The sequence below is a fragment of the Drosophila sechellia genome, chromosome 2L (assembly GCF_004382195.2).
Source record: "Drosophila sechellia strain sech25 chromosome 2L, ASM438219v1, whole genome shotgun sequence".
NCBI classification, from domain to species: domain Eukaryota; kingdom Metazoa; phylum Arthropoda; class Insecta; order Diptera; family Drosophilidae; genus Drosophila; species Drosophila sechellia.
In genome coordinates this window covers 11,323,723-11,345,891 of record NC_045949.1, presented here as the reverse complement: position 1 = coordinate 11,345,891, position 22,169 = coordinate 11,323,723, and the positions used below count along the sequence as shown (strand labels likewise).

The following is a 22,169-nucleotide window of genomic DNA, read 5'->3' as shown; positions in this document are numbered from 1 at the left end:
TATATCCACCGATCACATCTGTCAGCACTCAGCCAAACCTCAAAGCCAGCCATCAAAGTCTGAAAATCAACCCATTTCGAGGTCTTTGGGGTGCAGAAAGCAAGGAAAAAAAAAACTAAAAACCCTCACCACAATCCGGCACGTGTTTTGCGAGCCCCTCAACCCACCGGCCCCCCTCCCTTCCTCCAACGGATCCCCCAAGAAGAGCCCCAAAACGCTATGGAACCCCAAACCATTCACCATTTCCTGCTGCCAGCTGATGCTGCCTGTGCTGGTGGCAAGCAAACATTACACAATTTTGATTGTATTTCCGTTTCGTATGCGCAGAAAGGCAGCAAACAGGCAGCGGCAGCAACAAAACCCGGTGACAGCAACAGGAAGTTTCGCTTATTTCCGTTTGTTTACCTTTGCGCTGTGCCTTGATTAAATGTCAGGTAACCCCCGGGTCGGAATTGGGTGGGTTGGGTAGAGGTGGGTTTTTTGGCTCCCTGGCTTTTGCGGTGGTGCAAACACAGCTTGCCAGCTGTGCTACCAACACACTTTTCAGCCATTTTCACCAGGCTTTCCCTTGGAATTTTCGTGCATACTTCAGCATAATCTTATTAACAAGGCAAGTATTCTAATGATGCCTGGGCACTAAATGTCTTTCGTGGCAATAAGAGAGCAAGCCGCAATATTTGTTAGGTTCAAAAGAGTGGGGTTGGCATCTGCGGATTAGTTGGATTACAGTTGGCTAAGTGGGAATTCCGACAAGACTCTTGATAATTCTGAGTAAACTTAAACTGCCATAAATATTCGCTTGTTTCTCCTTCCCCATTTCCACAACGTACTAATGTGCCTTAATCCGTATAATAACAATTGTGGATACGCTGAATTATTGGTATTATGCGAAGCTATTTAATTTGTGGACAGGTGACTTTCTGGTCCACGCTGCTCGACACCTGGCATTCTCAATGATGGCCTAAAGTGTCGCGCAGACCTTAAATTGCAGGGCGCACATTGCGAACCGACTGCAGCTAATTAATTGGCCGCAATTTGCGCGGACTTGCGCGGTAAAAGTTGGTCGGGAAAATGGAAATTCGCCCGCTTTGTAGGTCAACAACAATGATGTTTCGGCTCTGCCTCAGTTGCTGTTGCTGATGGTTTCGGTTGTCTGCCAATTGTTGTTGCCGGCTCATGCTTTGGCATAATTTATGTTGGCCGAAAAATGTTGGTGCACTTTTCCCGTATTTATTTATATTCTTATGTTTTAGCGTGTGTTTGCTGTTGCTGCTGTTTTTATTTGGCGGCATTAAAACCTGCCGCGAAAATGTTTTATTTACCGAAAAATGTATTAGCATGTCTGCCCGGGACATTTACATAATTGCTCAGCAAACCCGGGCATAGATACAGATACACACACGTGTGTGTGTGTGTGTATTGAAAGTGTGTGATATTTTGGGCTATGTCTGTGCACTTTTGGAATTAAGCCAAATTGAAAAATACCCAAAAACGTCGATAAAACGTTGTTTTACATGGACGCGCCAGGACTAAATTAAAATAAATTCTGCGACAGCTTAGTTGGTAATAAAAACTAAAATGCAAAATAGGAAATTAAAATTTGAAAAGAATATTTTCTTTTTCTGCTTACTTCAATTGGTGGATTCTTTAGCGATTGGAAGCAGTTGAATATTCCGATTGGGCAATGATGATGCTCACCACATCCGCCAGTGCAGCATTAAATTCCCGATAAAATCTATTAAATATTTAACTTATCGCCGCTCTAAATCAATAGCCAAATATATTAGCCCCATTATATACACTCTCAGACAATACATAGACAGGCACACGCACACCACTGCACATAAAAACCCATTCAAGCGTTTCATAATGATATGAGAAAAAAGAAAAAAGACATGCGAAAAATAGCAAACCCAACACATTGCCTCAACTCATTTTCGCATAAAAGGACGCCAATGTGTCGGGCCTGGCAAAAGGCCAAAAATGAACTAACACATTCAAAGGCTAACACACACACACAAGCACACAGATGCTGGGCTAACCCATACAAGGACACTCGCTTAGCTCCTCTATATAAAGCCATTGCTACATGGCAAACAATAAATGTACGCTGCCAGGACAAGAGACCAACTAAATTATCAGTAATATTGGAGCACCAGGATAACGCTCCGCATGGATGTCTGTGTGTGTGCGTGTGTGTTTCTGTGTGTATGTGCGAAGGGGGCGTTGCCGGAGGAAGGTCCTTCGGTAGGAGTGGCAAATAAACACATCAGGCAAAATGCTTTTTACTTAAATTAACAGAGCCCGGAGCAGCTTCCTTCGCTTTTCGACACCCAACTAACGTTTAGTCGTTAACTTTCAGTGTGTGAGTGCAGAGCACTTGGAACAACTATAAATGTTCCAGCGGAAAACTTCTTAAAAGGGTTATACATCTGCTAATAATAATATACCAACATTCCTTATATATTAAAAAGTATATTATTTTAGAGTATGTATACAAGCTTACTTAGTTTATAGATATTTATATATATATATATATCGTTTACTAAAGCCTATTTTATTATAGTGTACCTGATTGCATATTATTGGCGACAGCTCACGAAGACACATTGAAAATGTCAGGCAGAAAATCCATGAAACTACATCGAAAATGGATATTTGAGAAAGAAAAAACCCTTTTTGGCACTTGAAAACCGAGACGCTAGCACGCATATGATTTGCCAACGAGGCACATCAATAATTGAGTTTGCACCATTTTTCTAATGGCATATAAGATTCCATGTTCGCTCATAGAATTACGTAATGGTATCATAATACCCAACTCGCTGGGGTGCAGGAACAGCTGCTCATCAGCTCCTCCTCCAGCTCCAGCTCCACCTCCTCCTCCAGCTTCATCTCCACCTCCTCAGTCCAATTCCCTCATTTCCAGAGCTTTGGCAGCTCTTTCCTGATATGGCATACTTAAGCAATCGAGGCAAATGTTTTATCGTCACTTTGGCACACACACTCACACTACTGAAATAGGGATATATACATATATATATGTATGTATGTATTCGGTGCGTATATGTCTGTGTGCGGAATACAAAATGGCGCCAGTTTCCTTTGCCGTTGGGCTCTCTGCATCGTTTGGTTCGCCTCAATCTCAATCGTCAGAAAATTCTATCAACGCAGGGGCCCGAAGGCCAAAAAAGGCAGGGTGGCAAGGAATCCGGACTGAAAGGCGAAAAGACAAGCACAAACTGAACTTAAGCGCCGATTTTCGAAAGAAAATGTTTAATAACACGGCTTCACATCACTTTACTTGCTTCCTTCAGCCGAACCCTTGGCATCGAGTATACGACAAGTTGTACCATTGTAAATTTAATAAAGCCAGTGTTAAGTAGTTAGGCTGGAAAGCAAGAAGCCAGCAATTATTTGGTTACGCAATTACCACAGCCAGGCAACCGGCAGGTTCAATAGGCTTAAATAATTTGCCCAAATCCCCTTGGCGCAAAAACAAACAAATAAATTCAATGCAAAAGAGGCGAACAACTTTCCGGTCTCGAAAAACACAAACACAAATAGTGAAAGTTTACAGGGCATGATACTGGGGGGCTTTTTGGGACAAGTGGGCGTGCCTTGGCAACAGTGGAAAGTCAAAGCGACAAATGCCCGTTTCCCGAATTGCCGCACAATTTATTATTATTGTTCTATACAAACAGCAAATGCGCGAAAATAGAGCTGGCTCAAGAGTAGAAGTAATAACTAAACATTAACCAATTTTTCTTTATGTTACAACAATGGCATAGTTTTTGCCCTTCTTTAACTGAAAGTCAAAACATTATTTGCTTTGCGCGATTTCAAAGGCAACAATATCGAAATAGCTCAACCTCCACAAAAATGTTGCCGAAGTGGAGTTTCTCTGTAGTTTCCATTTCGCCCTAGTTTCTGTGATTTTCATTTGGAAACAACATCAAGCATTTGCTTTTTTATTTGATGCATTTTTTACGGCTTGCTTTGAATTTGAAATTGAAAGGGAAAGCAGAACAATTACAAGTTTGCAAATATTCCCAGTGCGCTGAACTCAATTCAAAACGAAAAATTTATAGAAAAATAGAATATAAAAATATAAATAGAATAGAATATAAAAAAGCAAAAGAGTGGAGATATTTCAAATATTTATTTGACTCACATCCTGTATTTCGATAAACAATTTTAACTTATTTATTGCCAGCCATTCATCAGCACAATGAATTACTTCGCTCGGAGGCATGTAGATTTCGCCTGCTGAGCTGCAACTCAATCATACACGGTTTAAAGAATTTATATTTATGACCATATGCAATCAACGGAACCAATGTGTCCGCCAATTGTCCATCAAAACGAGTGAACACCCATGCATTTCGCATTAAATCAATTCGCGTTGACTCGCTGGCCACAAAAAGTTGCACAAAGCTTCGCCCATCAATCAAACATAAGACACCAACAAAACCAGGACGAAATGACAAAACGATAAGCCGCGCCACACAGATATGTATGTATATGTATGCACATATACGAGCTGCACATGGGTTTATACATTTAATTAAAATGTGGAACACAGACACAATATTCGTCAAAGTGATTGGCCCCAAAGCGGCTTAGTGAACTTAAGTAAATTAAATGTTATGTTTTTTCGGGTAGGCGGAGTCAAGGGCTGATGGGGTATAGAGTTGGGGAAACCTCAATGAAAATTGTCCTTAAAACGGATTTCGGCGACGACAATGCGAATCGCAATAAATACTCCACCAAGTGGTGGGTGTGTCTGGGCTCAGAGGGTTGGTTGGTGCACAGAGCTCTGGGAAATTTGCATATTTTAAATTACTAGTGGGGCCGCTCGGCGACGATTGCTTTTGGGGTTGACAATGGCGCGCTGCCACGACAACTCCAATTTATTTGTAATTTGTTCGAAATTTATAAACGCCGCTCCCACCACACCCATATCCTGGCCCCAGAGAGTCTCTATTTCACACACGCACACCCTGCCACACATAATTGCACTCATAAAATGGCAAATACCCGGCTCCGCACGCTTCGATATTTATGCCGGAAAGTGATACCCATTGCCAAAGTGGATGTTATGGAATAATCGAATTTTATAAACGTATAAGTAAGGAATTGTGCTCATCTGCATGCAATATTTTATTATCGCTTTGAAATAGTGTTGTTTCCTTGGAATTCCCATTCAAGGAATTGGAATTTTCTACCTATTATCCCATTGGTATTATCGAATTATCTACTAGTTGGCATGACCAGGTCGACCACCTCTTTTCCAAGAAGTCCAATCCCACATGCAGACATATCTTAATGCTCGCAGACTTGGGGTAGCTGGGAAGCAAACAAACAAATTATGTGCTCATTTGAATACACATTCTAATGCGAATCACGTTGACAAAAATTCATTGAAGCGTGCAGGATACAGGATACGCACACAACCGCACCGGACTGGAAGGATACCTTGACTTTCGAACTCTGGTCTATCCAATCAGGCCTGCTGTCCGGGTCCTGGCGCAGATAAAGATAACGTGGGAGTGGCAAATGGTCCCCACCTCGGACGCTGACAAGGACATATTTATAAAGCGCTCATTTCGAGCAAAGCACATATGTACATGGCTGGAGTGGCATTCCAATATCCAGTTAATCTATCAGGACATGGTGCACTGTGTAGAAAATTAAATGTGCTAGCTGGAGTCTCAGACACTAAGAAAAAATGGATGGCACATTTAAGATTCTTCACTGATATTCAAATTGCTTACATGGAATCCCCTTACCACATAGTATTGCTTGAAAAATATCATAAAAAGCAAATTAACTGCTATGCAAAATATTTTTCTGCCAGTGCGTTTGTATGCCAATGTCCTTGTTGTCCTTGTGCCATGTAAATGCAAACTAAATATGTACAAACGCCACAGCCAGACACTAAGTCGATTGCTTCAAGGACTTTCTCGCGCTTAGCGTGGAAAGCCAGGGAAATTTGCAGAAAGGGGAGCAGAAAGATGGTGAAAGGAGGCGGAGTGGGAGTGGGAGTGGCTTGGATTCCTGGCGGCTTTGTCATTCACACCCAGTTGGATGTCTGCCTCCATCGGTCTATTCCGCATTGTCACTGCTAACAGCTCCTCCACATCTCGCTTTGGTGCCCCCTCGAGTGTAAATGAGTGGCTCCATTCTCTGCACCACCGCTCCACCATCCCCAAAACACCACCCACCTGGCTGGTACATGTGCCGAGAAGGCTTTTTAATAAGCAATTTATTTTTAGCTTAACAACGCTCATGTAATGAAAAACGCGAAGCCTCAGCGGCTTACAATTCACTTGCAATGATTTCTCCGCCCAGTTCGCGCCCACTTTTCCATCCTCTTTTTTCCGCGCTGAGCGTGTTTGCCAACGATAATTAATTTTTTTGGCCTACACCAAGCGCGAAGCTAAGACCATGAGTTCGTACCGCATTAAAAAGAAATTAAAATGTTGCCATACTCCTCCGCATTTTCCACCTCGCCAGTCTCAAGTACATCTAATGAGATAACTCGGAGACAACTGGCGAAAATTGAGTGTATGGTGTATAATAATGGACTGCGAGGAAAACTGGTTGAGTATTTGTTGAGTATTGAATTAAAATATTTAAAGGTCTCTTTAACAATCTCTTTAAGGAATTTTATAAAACTTAAGATCAATATCTAACAGTCTCGTTTGAATTATTATTTCAAATGGTACCCTATTCGTTAAAATTTCTAGCTGTTTCAAATCTGCAAAACGAACTGCATTATAAAACGTTACGTAAATGCTTGACATAATTAATGCATTTAAATGGAAATTATTTCTATTTAACAATATAGTTATTGTAAAAAGTGGATTCTCTCCATGTTTGTCATTCCACAAGATGCTACCTTCCAAGCAAGTTCCATTTTTGTTCACTATAATCCTGTTTCTGGCTGGACTGGGTCAGCACACAGCTGAAAGATTACTCCCAGACTGCGTTCTTTATCCAAGATGCCTGATCACAAAGGACCCGTGTTGCATGTAAAGCATGTATAAAAATCAACGAAGGATCTGGTATCTGGAACTGGAACTGTAGTTCCAAATATCAGCACTTCTCAAGGCTTTAACAAAAACTGCAATCTGTTTTTATATATACAAATATCCACAAATATGTGGCCTTAACATGGCAACATTTCAAGTCTTCCAATAAATCATTTTCGTTTTTATTGTGAGTGCCGTTTGTCTGTGTTACTTTTACAATACCAGTACCAGCGATTTTTCTGGCCATTTGTATGTCGTTCAGTTAATAAAGGCCCAGCCTCGAAAAGAAAAAGTAGCAAATTCAACAAGCAGGCAAAAACTCTCGGTTTTACTTTTGGCCCGCAAGCGTATAAATATTGTTTTTAAAACCCAATGAAATATTGCATGCGTTTTTGATGAATCGCCCATATGTACACATAGCATTTATAAATAAATAAATATAATCATAAATAAATATTGGACCAGCACATGACAGCTCGGTGCAAAAACGCACAAAGAAAAATGAATATTACACCAAATTGAAAACTTACTTCAAAGTCACAGCGTCGCTTTTGATTTACATATTTTATTTAATTCGACATAAAAAATGCAGTAAAAAATACAATTTTATGTAATGAATCAAAATTAGTGCATTGTAATTTTAGTATTTATAGGTCAAACAGGCTGTGGTAAATATACCTATTCAAGCCTTAAAGTGTCTCAAAAATAATATTTTAAAGCTGTCTGGAATTTTGTGGAACCCACCTTTTTATCGTTTTAATCATCCGCGGCTTAGTGCTGCAAAAGCAACCTGAAAAAAGAACGCAAAAGGGTTTCATATTAGAAATGTATAAAACTTTTCGTTCCACTTTGTTTTGTTGCTCCCGTTTTCTTAATATAAAATGGCTTTGGGTGAAAAATTTGGCAAGTGAAACGGGCAAGGAGAATATGTAAATATGTGTTGGATACTGGATGCTGGATGCCTTTGGAGCCTACGGAGCAGCATGCTCGGAATTTAAATTTGTAGCTAAGCCTCGAAAAATGCGAGCCGCTTCATTTTGCGAAAGCAACTGGACCCTTTTGTGGGTGTGTGCGATGTATCTTTGGTGACAAAGGACAATGCCATCAGGCTGTTGGGGGGCGACAATAAAATTAAATATTCTATTTAATGGCGCCGTAGTATGCCAGACGCGTCGCTCAACTTTTCTTGATGCATTCCTGCAGGAACAGAGGCTTGGGCCGGGACTTTTGACCTCATCGGCAAGTTCATAACTACAACTTGAACTTCTTGCAGCTAACCCTTTGCTTGCTGCAAATAACAAATAACAAACTCGCACTGCAATCCAATAAAAAAAAGCAGTAAACTTTCATTTTAATTCCGTTTCCTCTCCGCTCGAATTGCAGCCATTTTATTCGAATTCTGATTGTCCGTTTATTAGCCCGAGGCCCCTCTTGAGTAAGCAAAAAGAAAGCCACGTCCATGTCCTCGCCAGGGGCATGCAAATAAAACAGATTTTATTGGCGGTCCTTGGGTCCCTTTTCTTTATACCAATTTTCGCCCAGCACTTTGCCTTTTTTTCTGACCCAACAAGAGCGATGGAAGGGTTTTTGTTTTGCAATTTCGTGTGCCATATAAATTAAACAGATAATATAAATTAGATGGTATCGGGGCGGCTTGTGTGATCAGATACCGAAAACATATTTTTAAGGCTAGGCTCAGCCAAAATCGATGACACAAATAATGCCTCAATTAAGCTGCCACCGAAGTTGTTGAGCCGGCGATGAAAAACATAATGAAAAGCAAGCATAATATTTTCATCTCCTTTAGGTCGAGCCCCACAATTCCGCACTCCACAATCACTTTCAATAGATATTTAATACTCGGCAGCATTTTTTGTTTGCCCATCCATGCCCATCCCCATCGAACCTTCCCCCGCAGACCACGAGGGGTAACCACAGCAAACAGAGTCTAAACTTTTTATTCCGCGCTCCTTGCGCCGACAGACGTAATGAGTGGGCGGATGTTGGGGGTCAAAGGTCGGTACGTAGCGGGGGCGTAGGCAGACTCGGCATTTGTTTGAGAAATATTTTCGTGTATATTTTTCAGCTTTTCTGAACATTGCTGATGGTTATTTGTAGTACCCATGAGGTGATTTCTTCGGGTATGCGCATTTAAAGGTTTTAAACCGGCAACACTACTGTATATGCCACAATAAATGAAAGTACACTGTATACCCATTGAAATGTATTCAAACCGCTGTAATGAGCTAAAAATAAAGCGCATTATACCTTTTGTTAAACTAATAATATTTCTTTAAAAAAAAAATACTTCAATGCATATTATTTTGGTCAAAAACAAATATTTTAAATAACTCACAATAGGTATAAAGTAGTCGGTAATTTAGTGCCATCATCCCTTGACTCGGGGCAAAAGTTTTAAAGGCGTCACAACCTTAGAGAGCATTACAACTCACTTGTTCCGGCTGGCGAGGGAGGTTTCCAGAAATGGGTCTTAGCCCGGGTTCGGGGGTTGCCTGGTTCCTGTTCGAGTTGGCCAGGGTTGCCAGGTCCTTGCACACCCACTCACCCCCACTGACGGCGTATAATTGCGCCGCGTCTGAGGAAAATGAAAATATTTGAAGCTGCGAGCTTCTCAAGTGTAAAAAATTTAATTTCGAAATGTAGGTTTAACGAACGGAAATTGCTTTCGCCCTCCGCGGGAAAATGGAGTAAGCCCTTGCCGTTATTATTGTTGCCTGATTTTCCCTCAACTTTTCGCCATCCTTTTGTTCCTGTCGCTTTTCGGCTGTGGAAAAAGCAAAGTAAATGCAAAGCCAGAAACAAAGTCGATGGAAAGCATCGAGTCCCAGGCGAAAGCGTATCTCATTTGTGTTTTCGTTTGCAATTTGTTTGGCTAACTTTCTGATTGAGCTCGTGGCTCATTGCGGCGCATAACAGGCGCCGAATGGAATTATTTAATGCTTTACATTTGGCCCAAACAGCCGCCCCCCGGCAGCTCAACTTGGCCCCATTTCCCCGATGGCAGACTGCCGGGTAATTGCAATTGATTTGTCGAGCACTTTGCACGCCAATTTGTTTCTGGTCACGGTCAGTTTGGCTGGGAAATGTGGTCAAGGTTGTGGGGGGCCTGCAAATTGAGAATGTTATAATAATAATAAGTGGGCAAAACTTGAAGGCTCTCTTTGATCTTGCGATGTGAAAAACCAAATTAGCACCTTGCCAAAATGCTTTGACCCACATTGGAGCAGAGGGGAGCAATCAATTTCCCATCTCAAGGGTGCCAATCAGTTGAAGCATTTAACGGCCGATGATTTGCTGAGGAGAATTAATAACTTATGGCTATTGTTATGAAAAAAAAGACATTTTATAATCACTTAAAGAAATATGTTAGAAGAAAATTTTCAGCCAAGTGGATAGGTAGCGGCTTTACCTTTCGTACAATTTAACCATTTAATCCCTTCCATTTGAACTCTCAGCAAACCATGCGAGGTGAAAGTGCATTTCTGCAAAGTGTCATAAGGTGGAGGCCAGCTAACCTGGCTTCTACCAACAAGTTTCGACTGAAAAGGCTTACTGAAACCGGTGCCTGCAAGTGTGAAACAAAAAACAACTCTCATGGAAAATCCGCAAACACACGATGGCAAACTTTTTTTTAAAACCCTTACCCAAACTTTCGGCAAATATGTTGCCAAACCTTTTTTGGTCAGTGCTCTCAGGGTTCGATCAACTTCCAGGGCACTCTATAGGAAACATTAATAACATTATCCGCTCCCAACGCCCAAAACAAATGCAAAACAAACTAATCAAACTTTTTGCAGGATAGCCGAAACGACACAAAATGCGCCAAACAAATTACTTTATTTTCTAATTCAGCTAGAAAGCATTTTCCATACTTTGTTTCCGAGCAAAATCTACGAGCGAGTGGGGGAAAAATCGAAAATCAATTTCTGTTAATGTGCTGGGCCAAGAGTTTTTTGCCCAGAGACCTTGTCACCCATATATCCACCCAGCGAACCACACACCCAACCCATGAAAACCCAGCATGCGTTGGCCAGAGCATATTTTTGCATAAAGTTTATGCAAACATTTTTACTCGAAACCCGCATAAATTACGGATGCCGTCTCGGTGCCCTAATAAACCCTATCTGCTGGATGTCTGGGACTTAGTAAGTGGCCCGGCTGCTCCTGCTCCTGCTCATGGTTCCAATGGTTTCAATGGTTCCACTGATTCTGCTCCTGCTTATTTTGCATGTCATTTGCGTCTGAGCACTCTGCGGCCCAGATTTTGGCCCAGATCTGGAGTAGCTCTGCGGGTGCAGAATGGACCCAACCGGTTCTGTGCGCTTCTATTCGGTGTGCGGCAGATAAATCTTCAATATTTATAGCAGTAAACTTACCACAAAAATATGTATTTTCTTTCGGTTTAAAATTTGTAAAAAGCAGGCTGAGATCACAGTTGCTTCTGCGTTTACGTTTCTCCATTAGTTTATCAGTATAGAAAACAGCACACACTTTCTAGGCTCAAGTAAATAAGTATTTCCAAATTTTTTACTTTTTAAAAACAGCTGTTGCAAGGAAAAGAAAACACTTGGATAGCATAATTTACACAGGACCTAGTGAACTAAATGCATTCATAAGCACTTGCCCGCGAGAGTATGTACCCTTATTTGTCAACTTCTATCAGAAATTTGTTTCATTTCTTCAATCTATAGGGAGACACATTCAGGCAACCTCAAAATGCCGCCCGTTTCAAAACGCCGTTTACCGAAAAAATCCAATACAGATGTGAAAATAACGAGCACGCTTTCGAAAATTATAATGGAAGGAACTCAACAGTTGTTGAACTCGGAAAATAATCAAAATATTCAAGTTATTGAAAAACCTAGACTAGTGCGGTATTCAAATTCATCGCTTTACAGTGCGTTAGCCGAGGGACATAATAATAATACCAACGCACATGGCACGATAGAGCTTAATTCTGAAATTAGTGATATGTCCATGGCATCAGTGTCGGTGAGAAATAAGCCGTTTGTTAACTATCTCCAGGATTTCTCCATAACTAATGGTTCCGTACCCCGAGAAAGTGTTCAGCAGGCCATCGTTCGATGGAATGAACTTACAGCTGAGCAACAAGAAGAATATAATCCTGAAAACTACGTTCTGAAATTATGCGATCAAGTGCATAATCGTGACGAAATTTTAAACGCAGTTACCCTGCATCCGGTTTATGCAACTACAAAAAAAATGCAGAATGCATTTAATGAATCCAGTACGTCCATGAACTCTGCGAAGAAGATTTCCTCCCAAAGGATACGTAAGACAATTAAGCGTTTAACACGAAAACCACGAGCTGTGGTGAATCCCAGAAAATCAACCAAAAAGGCAGAGGGACGTCTAATTTATAGTGGTTCGGCTTACAACAACTTTCTGCGCAAAACCCGTCTAGCCAATCCCGGTCTGATGATTGTGGAAAAGGCCTCCTTATGGCGTAAAATGACTCCTGCCGAAAGGGATCTCTATCGAAGTGTAAGCAAACCAAGACGACAGAAAACCAAAGCATGCAAGCGCGAAAATAAGCGAAAAACCTCACGGTCCACCCAGATTCCAGAAAGTGATTTAAATTTTTCGAACAAGGATTTCAATTTTCAGCATAATTGCCAACTAGAAGTTTGGAATGAAAGTCAAAATTCTCTAGAGGATGCTAACCGCTCCTGGTTCAAATTCGGATACATTGCGAAAGCATTAGGAAAAGTCAAGAGTATATTTAATTAACTATTTCTTTTACAAATATTGTACAAAACATTTGCAATAACTATCACGGTAAGCGAGAAGGAAATTCGAAAGTTATTATTTCTACGAGATAATATAAGTGTTTACAAAACCGAAGATCTTAAAATCGCTTGAATTGATTTTAAAGGTCTTCTACAGCTTAGTTTTTTTCATTTTTTCTAAATGTATTTCTTAAGTCAGTCGGAGGGGGTTGAAGTTTTAATTCCCTATGCGGAATTATTCATCTGTTTGTGCAATTTGTGTGCTACTTGTAGCTCTGCCATCGCCATCTCCTCTCAACCCTGCACAATCATCGCGATTTGTGGTGGACTGGACACCGAGATGAGTCGTTGGGGCCTTTGTCTACACTCGACTTTCCTGCATTGGTTCCTGCTCCTGGGCTAATCAATTTCTCGCCATTGTTTACTCGGTTCAGAGTGCGTTCAGAGTCGTTCCAGCCCCCTGAACTCTCATAGCTGCTTCCGTTTCCGGCTTTGTTTTCGTTCCGTTTCGTTCGAAGGGCCCGGGGCAAGCTTTCCACATTTGGTGTTTATTTTATTGTACATTTGCTGCCGGCAACTCCGCTGAGCCGTGAACTGTTCGGCGTGTCATCATTCGCCTTGGCTTCAGTTGCTGAACATCATCATCATCATTATCATCAGACCCGGAATCACGAACATTATCATCACCGCCATATCCATGTATGAGATGTAAATTTCCACGGCGGCCCTAGACACAAGGACGTTTGGGTCGGAGTTGGACGGTGTTGATGTCTGTGCCTGTTGTTATGTTCTGGCTGCTGTTATTGTTGTCTTTCGGTTGCTTTTTAACGTGCGCCCTTCGTGTTATTTACTTAACAATTTACTGAATAATTTACACTCCCTCCCCGCCCAGCGGATGGTGAAAGCCATCGTGTTGGGCATATTGGGCCAGGAAATCAGCGTGCTGTGGAGTTTATAGATGTACGAAAACTTAGGCGCACAAATTAGTTAAGAATTTTTAAAATATTTTTACAGATTTACTACAAAATTTAATATAAAAACATTTTAAAGAATACCATTTTCCCTCAAACGCACAGCTTAATTTCATTTTACTGTTAGTCAAAAGTGCAATAGCTGGGTAGCATTTAGTCTAGCTGAAGCCGAGAAATTTTCCATAAGTTGCCTGTATTTTTTCGTTGCCGCTTCGCTTCCTGTTTGCTCCTTGCTGGCCACCCCCACCGCGCATCCCCCTCCGCTTTCCACTGATGGGCGTTGAATTATGAACCTGACTTTCCTTTTGGGTGTTTCGGTGGGGGGCTCAGTGGAAAGTAAAACTTTCACCTGTGCTGTGTGCCGTGAGCCTGTGTGTGTGTGTGTGGCTTGCTGTGGTTAATAGTTGTCCACAGAATCACACACACAGTGAAGTAACATTCGCTTGTGTTTACTTAGTCGAGTCTTTGACTGACATTTAATGCGGTTAGCATACGTGTGTGCGTGTTCGCTTCACTGTGTTGATAATGTGCATAATAAGCCCTAATTAATGTTAAATAATGAATTTTCTCATTTGCACGCCGTCAGCGTTGAAAAGGCAAGGCACTGCCTTCGGCATTTCCTCGATTCCATTTCATTTCGAGGCAAACACACGTCTTTCAGTGGGCTTCGAAATACGTGCAGTTTAACCCCCCGATTGCCCCAAAAAAGGTTCCAATTTCGAGCTGATGGGGAGGTGGTTACAAATGGGGGCATGGCGAGGTCCTTTGTTGTGGTTCGTGCACCTTTCCCTTTTTGAAATTTACCAAAGCCACAGCACAAACATTTTAAATATCAGCAAGTTTTTCTTCAGGGCACTTTGTGTGTTTGGCAATTAAATGACCTTATCAAAGGGGCTTTATCTGGTTCGCAAGCCATTTGACAGCCGTAATTTACACGAGCTTAATTGAATGTTGTACAAATTAATGACAAGAGCCGAAGGATAACAACCCAAAAGGGTTGTATCTGCAAACAAATACTGGCCATTTAATTACTTTCAGCTCCTGTCCAAAGTTGTAGGAACTCTTTTATAAGTCCAAACTCCTCGTGAACTTCATTGCCAATCCCCCAATGAAGCCAATCCTCACAATGCCCAACTTCACGTGGCCAACTCTTTTAAATCGAGCACTTTTATTTATTTACAAGCATTTAACCGAATTATACAAGCAACTTTGCGCATAACAAATATCGAATTTGGCTCCTTCGAACCCAAAATCGTAATGCGGGATAGGATGAGAAGGAGTTCGAGCATATAAAAAGTTCTAACTGTCAGAACTTTGACAGCAATATTGTTGAGTTTTATGTACAACAAGCGGAATAACTAAAACAGTGCAGAAATTAGAAACAACATACCGAAAATGTCCGAAAAACTTTGCCCTCGTCGAATCCTGCAACTTTTTCGACTTGATTCTTATTAAGGATGTTGCTTTTGTTGTTTAGCCGATGATGATGATGGTGGTGGTGCTGTTGTTGTCGCTGGAGAAAATCAATGTCGGCATATTTTATCCTTTTTTCATAGCCAGGCACAAATATACATGAAACATATATATACAAATAAAATACACCACTACACTGACACAGCAAGGGAGTAGGAAATCTAACCGAGAAGCCAGAAAAACAGTTGCCAAACTCAGCGTTTTTTTTTAAATAAATATATATGGCAGTTGATTAGACGCCTGATGCTGTGGATTTTTATTATTACTTTGTTTGATTTTTTGCCCAACTTGGTTTTTCCTTGTTCGGTTTTTATGGACCTTGATTTGATTGCATTTTGTTTGTGGAAAATATATGTATTTTTTGCTGTTTGCGCTGGCACTTTCGCTGACAGCCCTTGGGGCAATTATTTTTTAGACCCGAAATCGCTTACAACGTTTCAATATTTTGTTTGATTTTGTAGAGAATACATGTTGCTGCGAGTGCTCCTCAAGTTTATTGTTTGTTTTATTTTATCTCAGCCCCCCTCTGTTATTTTTCTTTTTTGTCACTTTTCGAGGTGGGTGGCATGCGCTGAGTGGCATGTCAATCAAAAATCAATCAAAATGTTCGCGTTTTCGCGCTCGTTAGCGTTTACACATGTTGTTGTCGCTGGTTTCTCAAATTGCGGCAAATGGATTTCAGGTTGTTTTCCGAATTTCCCGTCTCGCGTTACCCGGCGCACTCGGAAAATTCTTATGGCGACACGTACTGCTGCCCCCTCCCAACTCTTGCCTCTTTCCACTTGCCACTGTACACAGACACACACACACGCGCACAGAAACAGGAAAACCCAGGCACCAAGGAGTTAACTGCGGGTTAGTTAAGTTAACTACGGATTAGTTGACCGCCTGGTTAGGCCCTTTGGCTCTTGGCAGCTTTAATTCCGGCGGAGTGCTCCACGGGCGGGGTTACGGATCCGTCCGGTTCGGAGCGGAAAGAACGGAGCGGAACGGACTCGAACGGATCGACTGCGGCGTGTCTGTCGCTCACGGCGTACGCTTTTCAACTGCTGCGCCCGCAACGCTCGACGGATTTCCAGGCAGGCAGACGCCTCCGCCAAGTGGAAACCAGGCGGAGTTCGGCCTTCTCTCTCGGCAGCGTCCTCGTGCCTCGTTCTTCACTCGGCAAACAAACTGTTATACACGCTCTCTCCCGAGAGAGAGAGAGAGATTGTGTAGAAGAGAAAGAGCCGCAAGGGAAAGTCGCCCACCACTTTCACCGGTCTCTCAGCTACCTTATTTATATTTTCAATGTGATTTATACGCATATTAAAATCCAAATCAACGGGACTTGTCAATTGCATACTATTACCAATTATAAGACAATTAAAAAAAAAATAAATACTAAATACAACACGATAAAAATTCACCTACAATTGTGAATTCATATAAAAAAGATAAAACATATAAAATGGAAATATTCGTATTATACGGATGCCACCAGGATACAGTAGTTATAAAGAGATTGAAGAAAATACAATGATAAAATATATTTTAATAAAATTAAAAATAATATTTTAACCGATTAGAATACACTTTTTGCGAACAAATGTTTGTTAATTTTTTGATTATTTTATTTTATTAATTTCAATTAACTTTTTAAATTTTATTTTACGCCCATCATACATTTTTAAGTAATAAAACTTTATTATTGTTATTGTTTGTGATATTATTGCCCGCTTTCCTGGTGAACAATATCCCGTGCTATTTTATTTCTGGCTCTTCTCAGTATAAGAGCACCAACACAAGCTGTTCCCAGATAATTTCCCCCTATGGGAGGCTCTCCTAGTATCACAGTTGGTATAACAGAGCACTCGTTGAGGGAGTCGGCGCCACTCTGGAAATGCAAAGCCCACAGCCAGAAAAGCCAGCCTCAACACTAGCAGCTGACTGACCGAGCGGGTGGAAAAACTTCACCACGGACTCAGGCGTGAAAACTCCCAAGCTGAAGTCCTCAGCCGGCGGGATATGTGGCCGGAATCGGAGGCTTCAGTTGCCAGTGCATTTCCCCACCGCCCACTCACAGCCCCGCCCAAATACCCGTGACACCGAGCGAAGCGGGTCCCTGCGGAGGTGCCGAAAATCCATTTTGGCCAGAACCGAAGCCAAGAAGAAGTCTTGGTGGAAAAAAGAGGAGTGGGCGGTTGGCGAAAGCCAGCAGCGAAAAATATCGATTCGCTTCGATTGTTGTTGCCTGGCTGCCCGAATTGTATATTGCTTTATAAGCAGCTTCTGTCTTCGACAAAATATATATATATTTATATATATATATATATGTATGAAAAAGGAAAAAACAGAAGAAAATCAGCAGACCCTGCCCTGCGGTTGCTTATTTGGCTGCTTTAGTTTCGATGCCATCAAGCGAAGTCCTCTTCGCGATTTCAAAACTGGAAAAAAAAAGAAGAAAAACCAGAGATGGGAATTTTTCGTTTTACGCTGTTTTTCTTGTTTGATGCCTCTCCTTCTATCGAAATGAGTAAATAACCAATGAAGCAGATAGAAATGTTTATTGTTATTCTTCGGGGCTTTTTCTGCTTTGCGTGCTCCTCCTTGGTCATTCAAATCAATTCAGTAGGCAGCTTGTAGCTGAGTTTGTATCTCCGATTTCATCTGCATTTTTATTTAAATTTACATTGGCCCGGCATCAAGGATAAGATTGTCCTCTTGCCGAGTAAACGAGCCATTGCACATTATGAATGTTGGCTTACAATCTTTGTGCTCCTTCGCGAAAATGCTCCTTTGTCGGGAAGTACAATAATTAAGGCTGCGTTAAGTATACGCACCTTGGGCGCGGGGTGGTGCGGCTTGTTCGCCGTGTTCTCGGCTCCACTCGCGCATAGTTTGTGTCGCGTTAAAACTATTTAAGTTTTTAATGCCCTAACAGCGATGATCTTGTGCCTGGCATATAAATTACTCAGTCGCCCCCTGTGGCCCCCGCCGTCTTTGCATTAACAGGGCTTCAAAGGCCTCCGCCAAGCCGCCACCCACCATCGCCATCCACCCATCAGCCAGCTGAACGTCCTTGCCATCGAGCGTGGAAAGCGCGGAAGCAGCGAAGCTCCAAGATGTTGAGCACTTTGCCAAAGTTTTTACTTGGCTCGTTGGCAATTTTTACTTTGTTGCTTTATAGGGATTTATGTTTAATCGGCCAAAGGTTACTTCGACTCACACGCACACACACATTTGCTCGTTGGCAGGAGGACATGTTAAAAGCTCCTTTGTTTTACAGATAGAACGAAGGACGAAAGGATAGGGGTAGTGAAATGCGTTACTTGCACTGTCAACGCCCAGAGTGGCAGAAAGTTAGCCTTACATGAATCACCTCAATAAATCGAAGGATATTTTTTTAAGATTCATTTAAAAAAATCGTTTAAAAATCATTTAAAAACGGGGTAATCAAAACTTATTTATTTAAAATTATTTAAAATTTAAAAACAAGTTGTTCCCCGATATGTAAAAAAATCATCTTTCTCTATTTTTTCTCTATTTTTGTAAGCCATCTAACTTAAATGTACAGCTTTAAACAGCTTTAATTAAATGTTTCAAAGCTCTTTTGCCGGCAGCTTTTTAACAATATTATTCCATTAAATACCCGGCAAAGAGCAAATAAATAATCAAACTGCGAACTGAATTGCATTCACCCCTCGCTGTTGGCCGTTCATTAACCCGCTCTTAGCCGTTTATATACTTGGATAAACTGTTACAATTGTCCCCAGCTCAGGTTCGGTCAATAAACGAACTTTCCTTGGCTTAATTGAAGAAGTGGCAGCAGCTGCATGCAAAGCAATCTCTTCTAGAGTTTGCACTCCAACAAATGGATATAGTCGTTTGAGAAGTCATTTCCGATTAGCTTTACTTAGTTTGTAAGCACTACAGTAACCTGATACTTTTCATCGGCTAAACAAGTCCATTATTGAATATATGATTCTAGACTTAAATCTCAAAAACTATATTAGTGGACATAAAAACCCGTTAATAGAAGCCTCAAAGTTTGTCCATACAATTTTGAGGCAGTCCTAGGAGTTTTCTACAGTACTCACTCGGCGAAGGACGAACATTGATTGGTGTGCGAGACGTAGTTCTTTGATTTGTGTCTAGACCGATGAGCGCGTGCCTCAATGTTGGTGGAAAACGGAGGACTCGTGGAATCAAGAAGCCAACTTGGCTTACGAAAATTCATAGCCTGAGCGCGAAAGTTTATTAGATGCCCTTTGCTCTCTGCCTTTGTCTTTGCTTTTGTTGCCGTTGCCTTTGAAACGTAGACAGAATTTTAATTTCCGCCTAGAGCGTGTCGCACGTGGCCGCACTGTCAAGGAAGTTGACAAAGCCGACAGCTCCTTTGAGTTTCGGCCAAGTACCGGCGACCTTTGTGGGCGTTGTTGCCCATCAAGTTGGACGGCTGTCTGTAATTATGACCGCCTCTAATTAGGACTCCAAATAGTTGAACTTAAAGCCAATGAAAAGTGTTGGCACACCTTAAAATAGAGCGAGATAAATTGAAAAAATTATTTAAAAAAAAATGAACAGACAGGGAAACGGATATGGGAAATAGTTGGCGATTGTTTTCGACGCATTCGAGCGTTCGATGCACTCCAAATATTTGTTCAAATATTTGCCAACACGCTCCAGCTTTTCTGTTTCACTTCTGTTCGCCTTGTTAATGCTATTGTTGTACAACTTTTGTGCAAAATATTTTCCTGGAAATCTACATTTTTGCCCACTACTTTTTTTTTTGCATTTCGAATAGGGGGCCGTACTCGAACACATATACAGCTGAAACAGGCTGAGTACTGAGACAGACACACATTTATGAGAATGGCTATTGGCATCGATCCATGGCCCAAAGCCTCGTGATGCAGTTGGCTCGTTTTGTGCCTTTCCCAGTCGGTATTTGCAGCTTTTGTTTCGATTTCCCGGCACCAGTGGGCCAATTTCTATTACCGAAACTTTCTATGTACCCTACAGGCATATAAAAATGCTATCAATCGGTGGCCATATCAATTTCCCAGTTGAAGGGTTAGCACCTCCGTTGGGCAGGTGTTAAGGTTTACTTGGAATATTGCAACATAGGGTTTCCATATCTCTAACCATAACTCATCCCTTGGTAATCTCCAATCTTCACTTCATTCTATAAAAGGGAACTGAATATTACAGTCTTATCAGAAAATTAAAACAATAACTATACATTTTTTAAAGTATTTCAAGATTATTCTGTAATTTAAATATTTGTTAGATGGTTTATAATAACTATTAATATTTGGTAATTTATCAAACATTTTGTGTTAAAATGATATTGCGAATAGGTGCAGTTATCCGATTATATAGGTTTTTCAACAACATTAACATGAATTTCAATGACATCCCTTTTCGATTAGAGCATTCCGTAGTCGTTCGCTTCGGCTTATCGAAGATTTGCTCAAATTAATACTTAAAATGCGCTGCGTTGTCAGGCTGGGATTTGTCTGGCTGCTCTGCCTGCCAAATGGGAAAAATGTTCGCTCCGCCGGTTCTGTTTTGGCACGGATTGCATAACAAATGCACGAGTCCTGTATGGTAATGGAAATGTCAATGCAGCCCCCTGTTTTTGGGCCAAGTTTCTGGATGCGGGGGCTAGGTGGTGCTGCTATAACTCAATTTAATGTGAAAATTCGGGCAATTAAAGAGGCAGTCGCACTGCAAAGGCAATTGCAATTTGCCCACTTTTGAGCACCGTGCAGGTCATAAAGTGAATCATTTAGAAGAAGCCTCGAGATGAGCATGCATTTGGGACTTCAGCCAGCCAGACTTGAGCTAGTGCAGCAACTCGAAACGGAAGCTGAAGAGCGCAATTAGCAGTCCTCCAGCCGAAAAGAATAAATGTCGGGCTAAATAGCTTAGTTAAATGCAGGGAGCTCGAGCTAATTGCGGCCCATTGAGACTTTGAGTTGGTTAAAAACTTACAGCACCTGAAGTGGCCGAGCAACCTCAACGACTCACTGATGCGGATCCAAGTATTAGGCACACACACTCGTGCGGAGATATAATCTGAAGATGTTCACAAGTGTGCCACAACTGCCAAAAAGACAGCAAGGTTAATTGCCTTGCACTCTACAATGGTTTCTTGTATTTTGTATCTTGCATCTGCATAGGCACTTCAGTGTATGCAAAACAAATTGCATTTGTGCTGGTTGCCAAGAAAATTGAAAAATTCAGCAGTCATACAAAAACTGTAGTCCTGGGCATTCCCAACCAATACATACATACTAGGACCTCTTCCCTAAGGACTCACATAAATGTGTATGTGATAGGGGGAATCCCACTCCTGTGCATTCCCCCCTTTAGTTGCGTAATTTCAGTTGTCTTGGAAAACAATTTGTCACTAATTCGAAATTTATTTGCATCGTCTATGAGGGGAATCAAAACCCTTTGACAGAAAATATAATATTCGAAATATTTCGCTTACAAACAATTAAAACAAAACTACTGCTCGCATATGTGGGGGAAATATAAACAGAATTTAAATTACATTTTGTAGTGCTATTGCGAACTGCACTTTACGGCTTTGAGTAAGCTGAACTAATGTGTGATTATTAAGTTGAACTAAGCATGCATAAAAATTGTACTTTATGCTCCGGCAATTTCGCATTTCGGGTATATAAAATAACTGATGATAATAATCAATAATATACATAAAATAATAATATGTAAAATGCAATGTCAAATGTATGTTGCACTTATTAAAGTGCCAGTTATTTTGTTTGAAACCTCCTTTTCTTTTTTTTTAAGTAGTTATAGTGTAATAGGCGAATTAGATTTTTTAGAGCACGGAAATTAAATGTTGCCTATTTACAATTTATTATAGAAAATGGCCATTCACAGCGTATGTGATATAGTGGATA

The 22,169-nt window shown here is 41.1% G+C and overlaps 3 protein-coding genes across 3 annotated transcripts in view; 2 read left to right on the top strand and 1 right to left on the bottom strand.

The window, feature by feature from the left end:
* Positions 1-16,395, bottom strand: part of LOC6612173 — a 43,780-nt gene extending 27,385 nt beyond the window's left edge. The window contains exons 1-2 of the mRNA XM_032722929.1: positions 15,170-16,395; positions 7,782-7,827 (exon numbers count right to left, since the gene is read on the bottom strand). The gene's annotated coding sequence lies outside the window, so the exon portion shown is untranslated. The remainder of the gene's footprint in view (positions 1-7,781; positions 7,828-15,169) is intronic.
* Positions 6,876-7,228, top strand: LOC6612171 (accessory gland peptide Acp33A). The gene has a single exon (XM_002036652.2). It carries the CDS (start codon positions 6,898-6,900, stop codon positions 7,039-7,041), a length of 144 nt encoding a protein of 47 aa, XP_002036688.1. The 5' UTR covers positions 6,876-6,897; the 3' UTR covers positions 7,042-7,228.
* On the top strand, positions 11,484-12,917 carry LOC6612169. Its single transcript, XM_002036650.2, has 2 exons — positions 11,484-11,690; positions 11,750-12,917. Exon 2 carries the CDS (start codon positions 11,775-11,777, stop codon positions 12,807-12,809), a length of 1,035 nt encoding a protein of 344 aa, XP_002036686.1. The 5' UTR covers positions 11,484-11,690; positions 11,750-11,774; the 3' UTR covers positions 12,810-12,917.
* Positions 16,396-22,169: the final 5,774 nt, after the last annotated feature.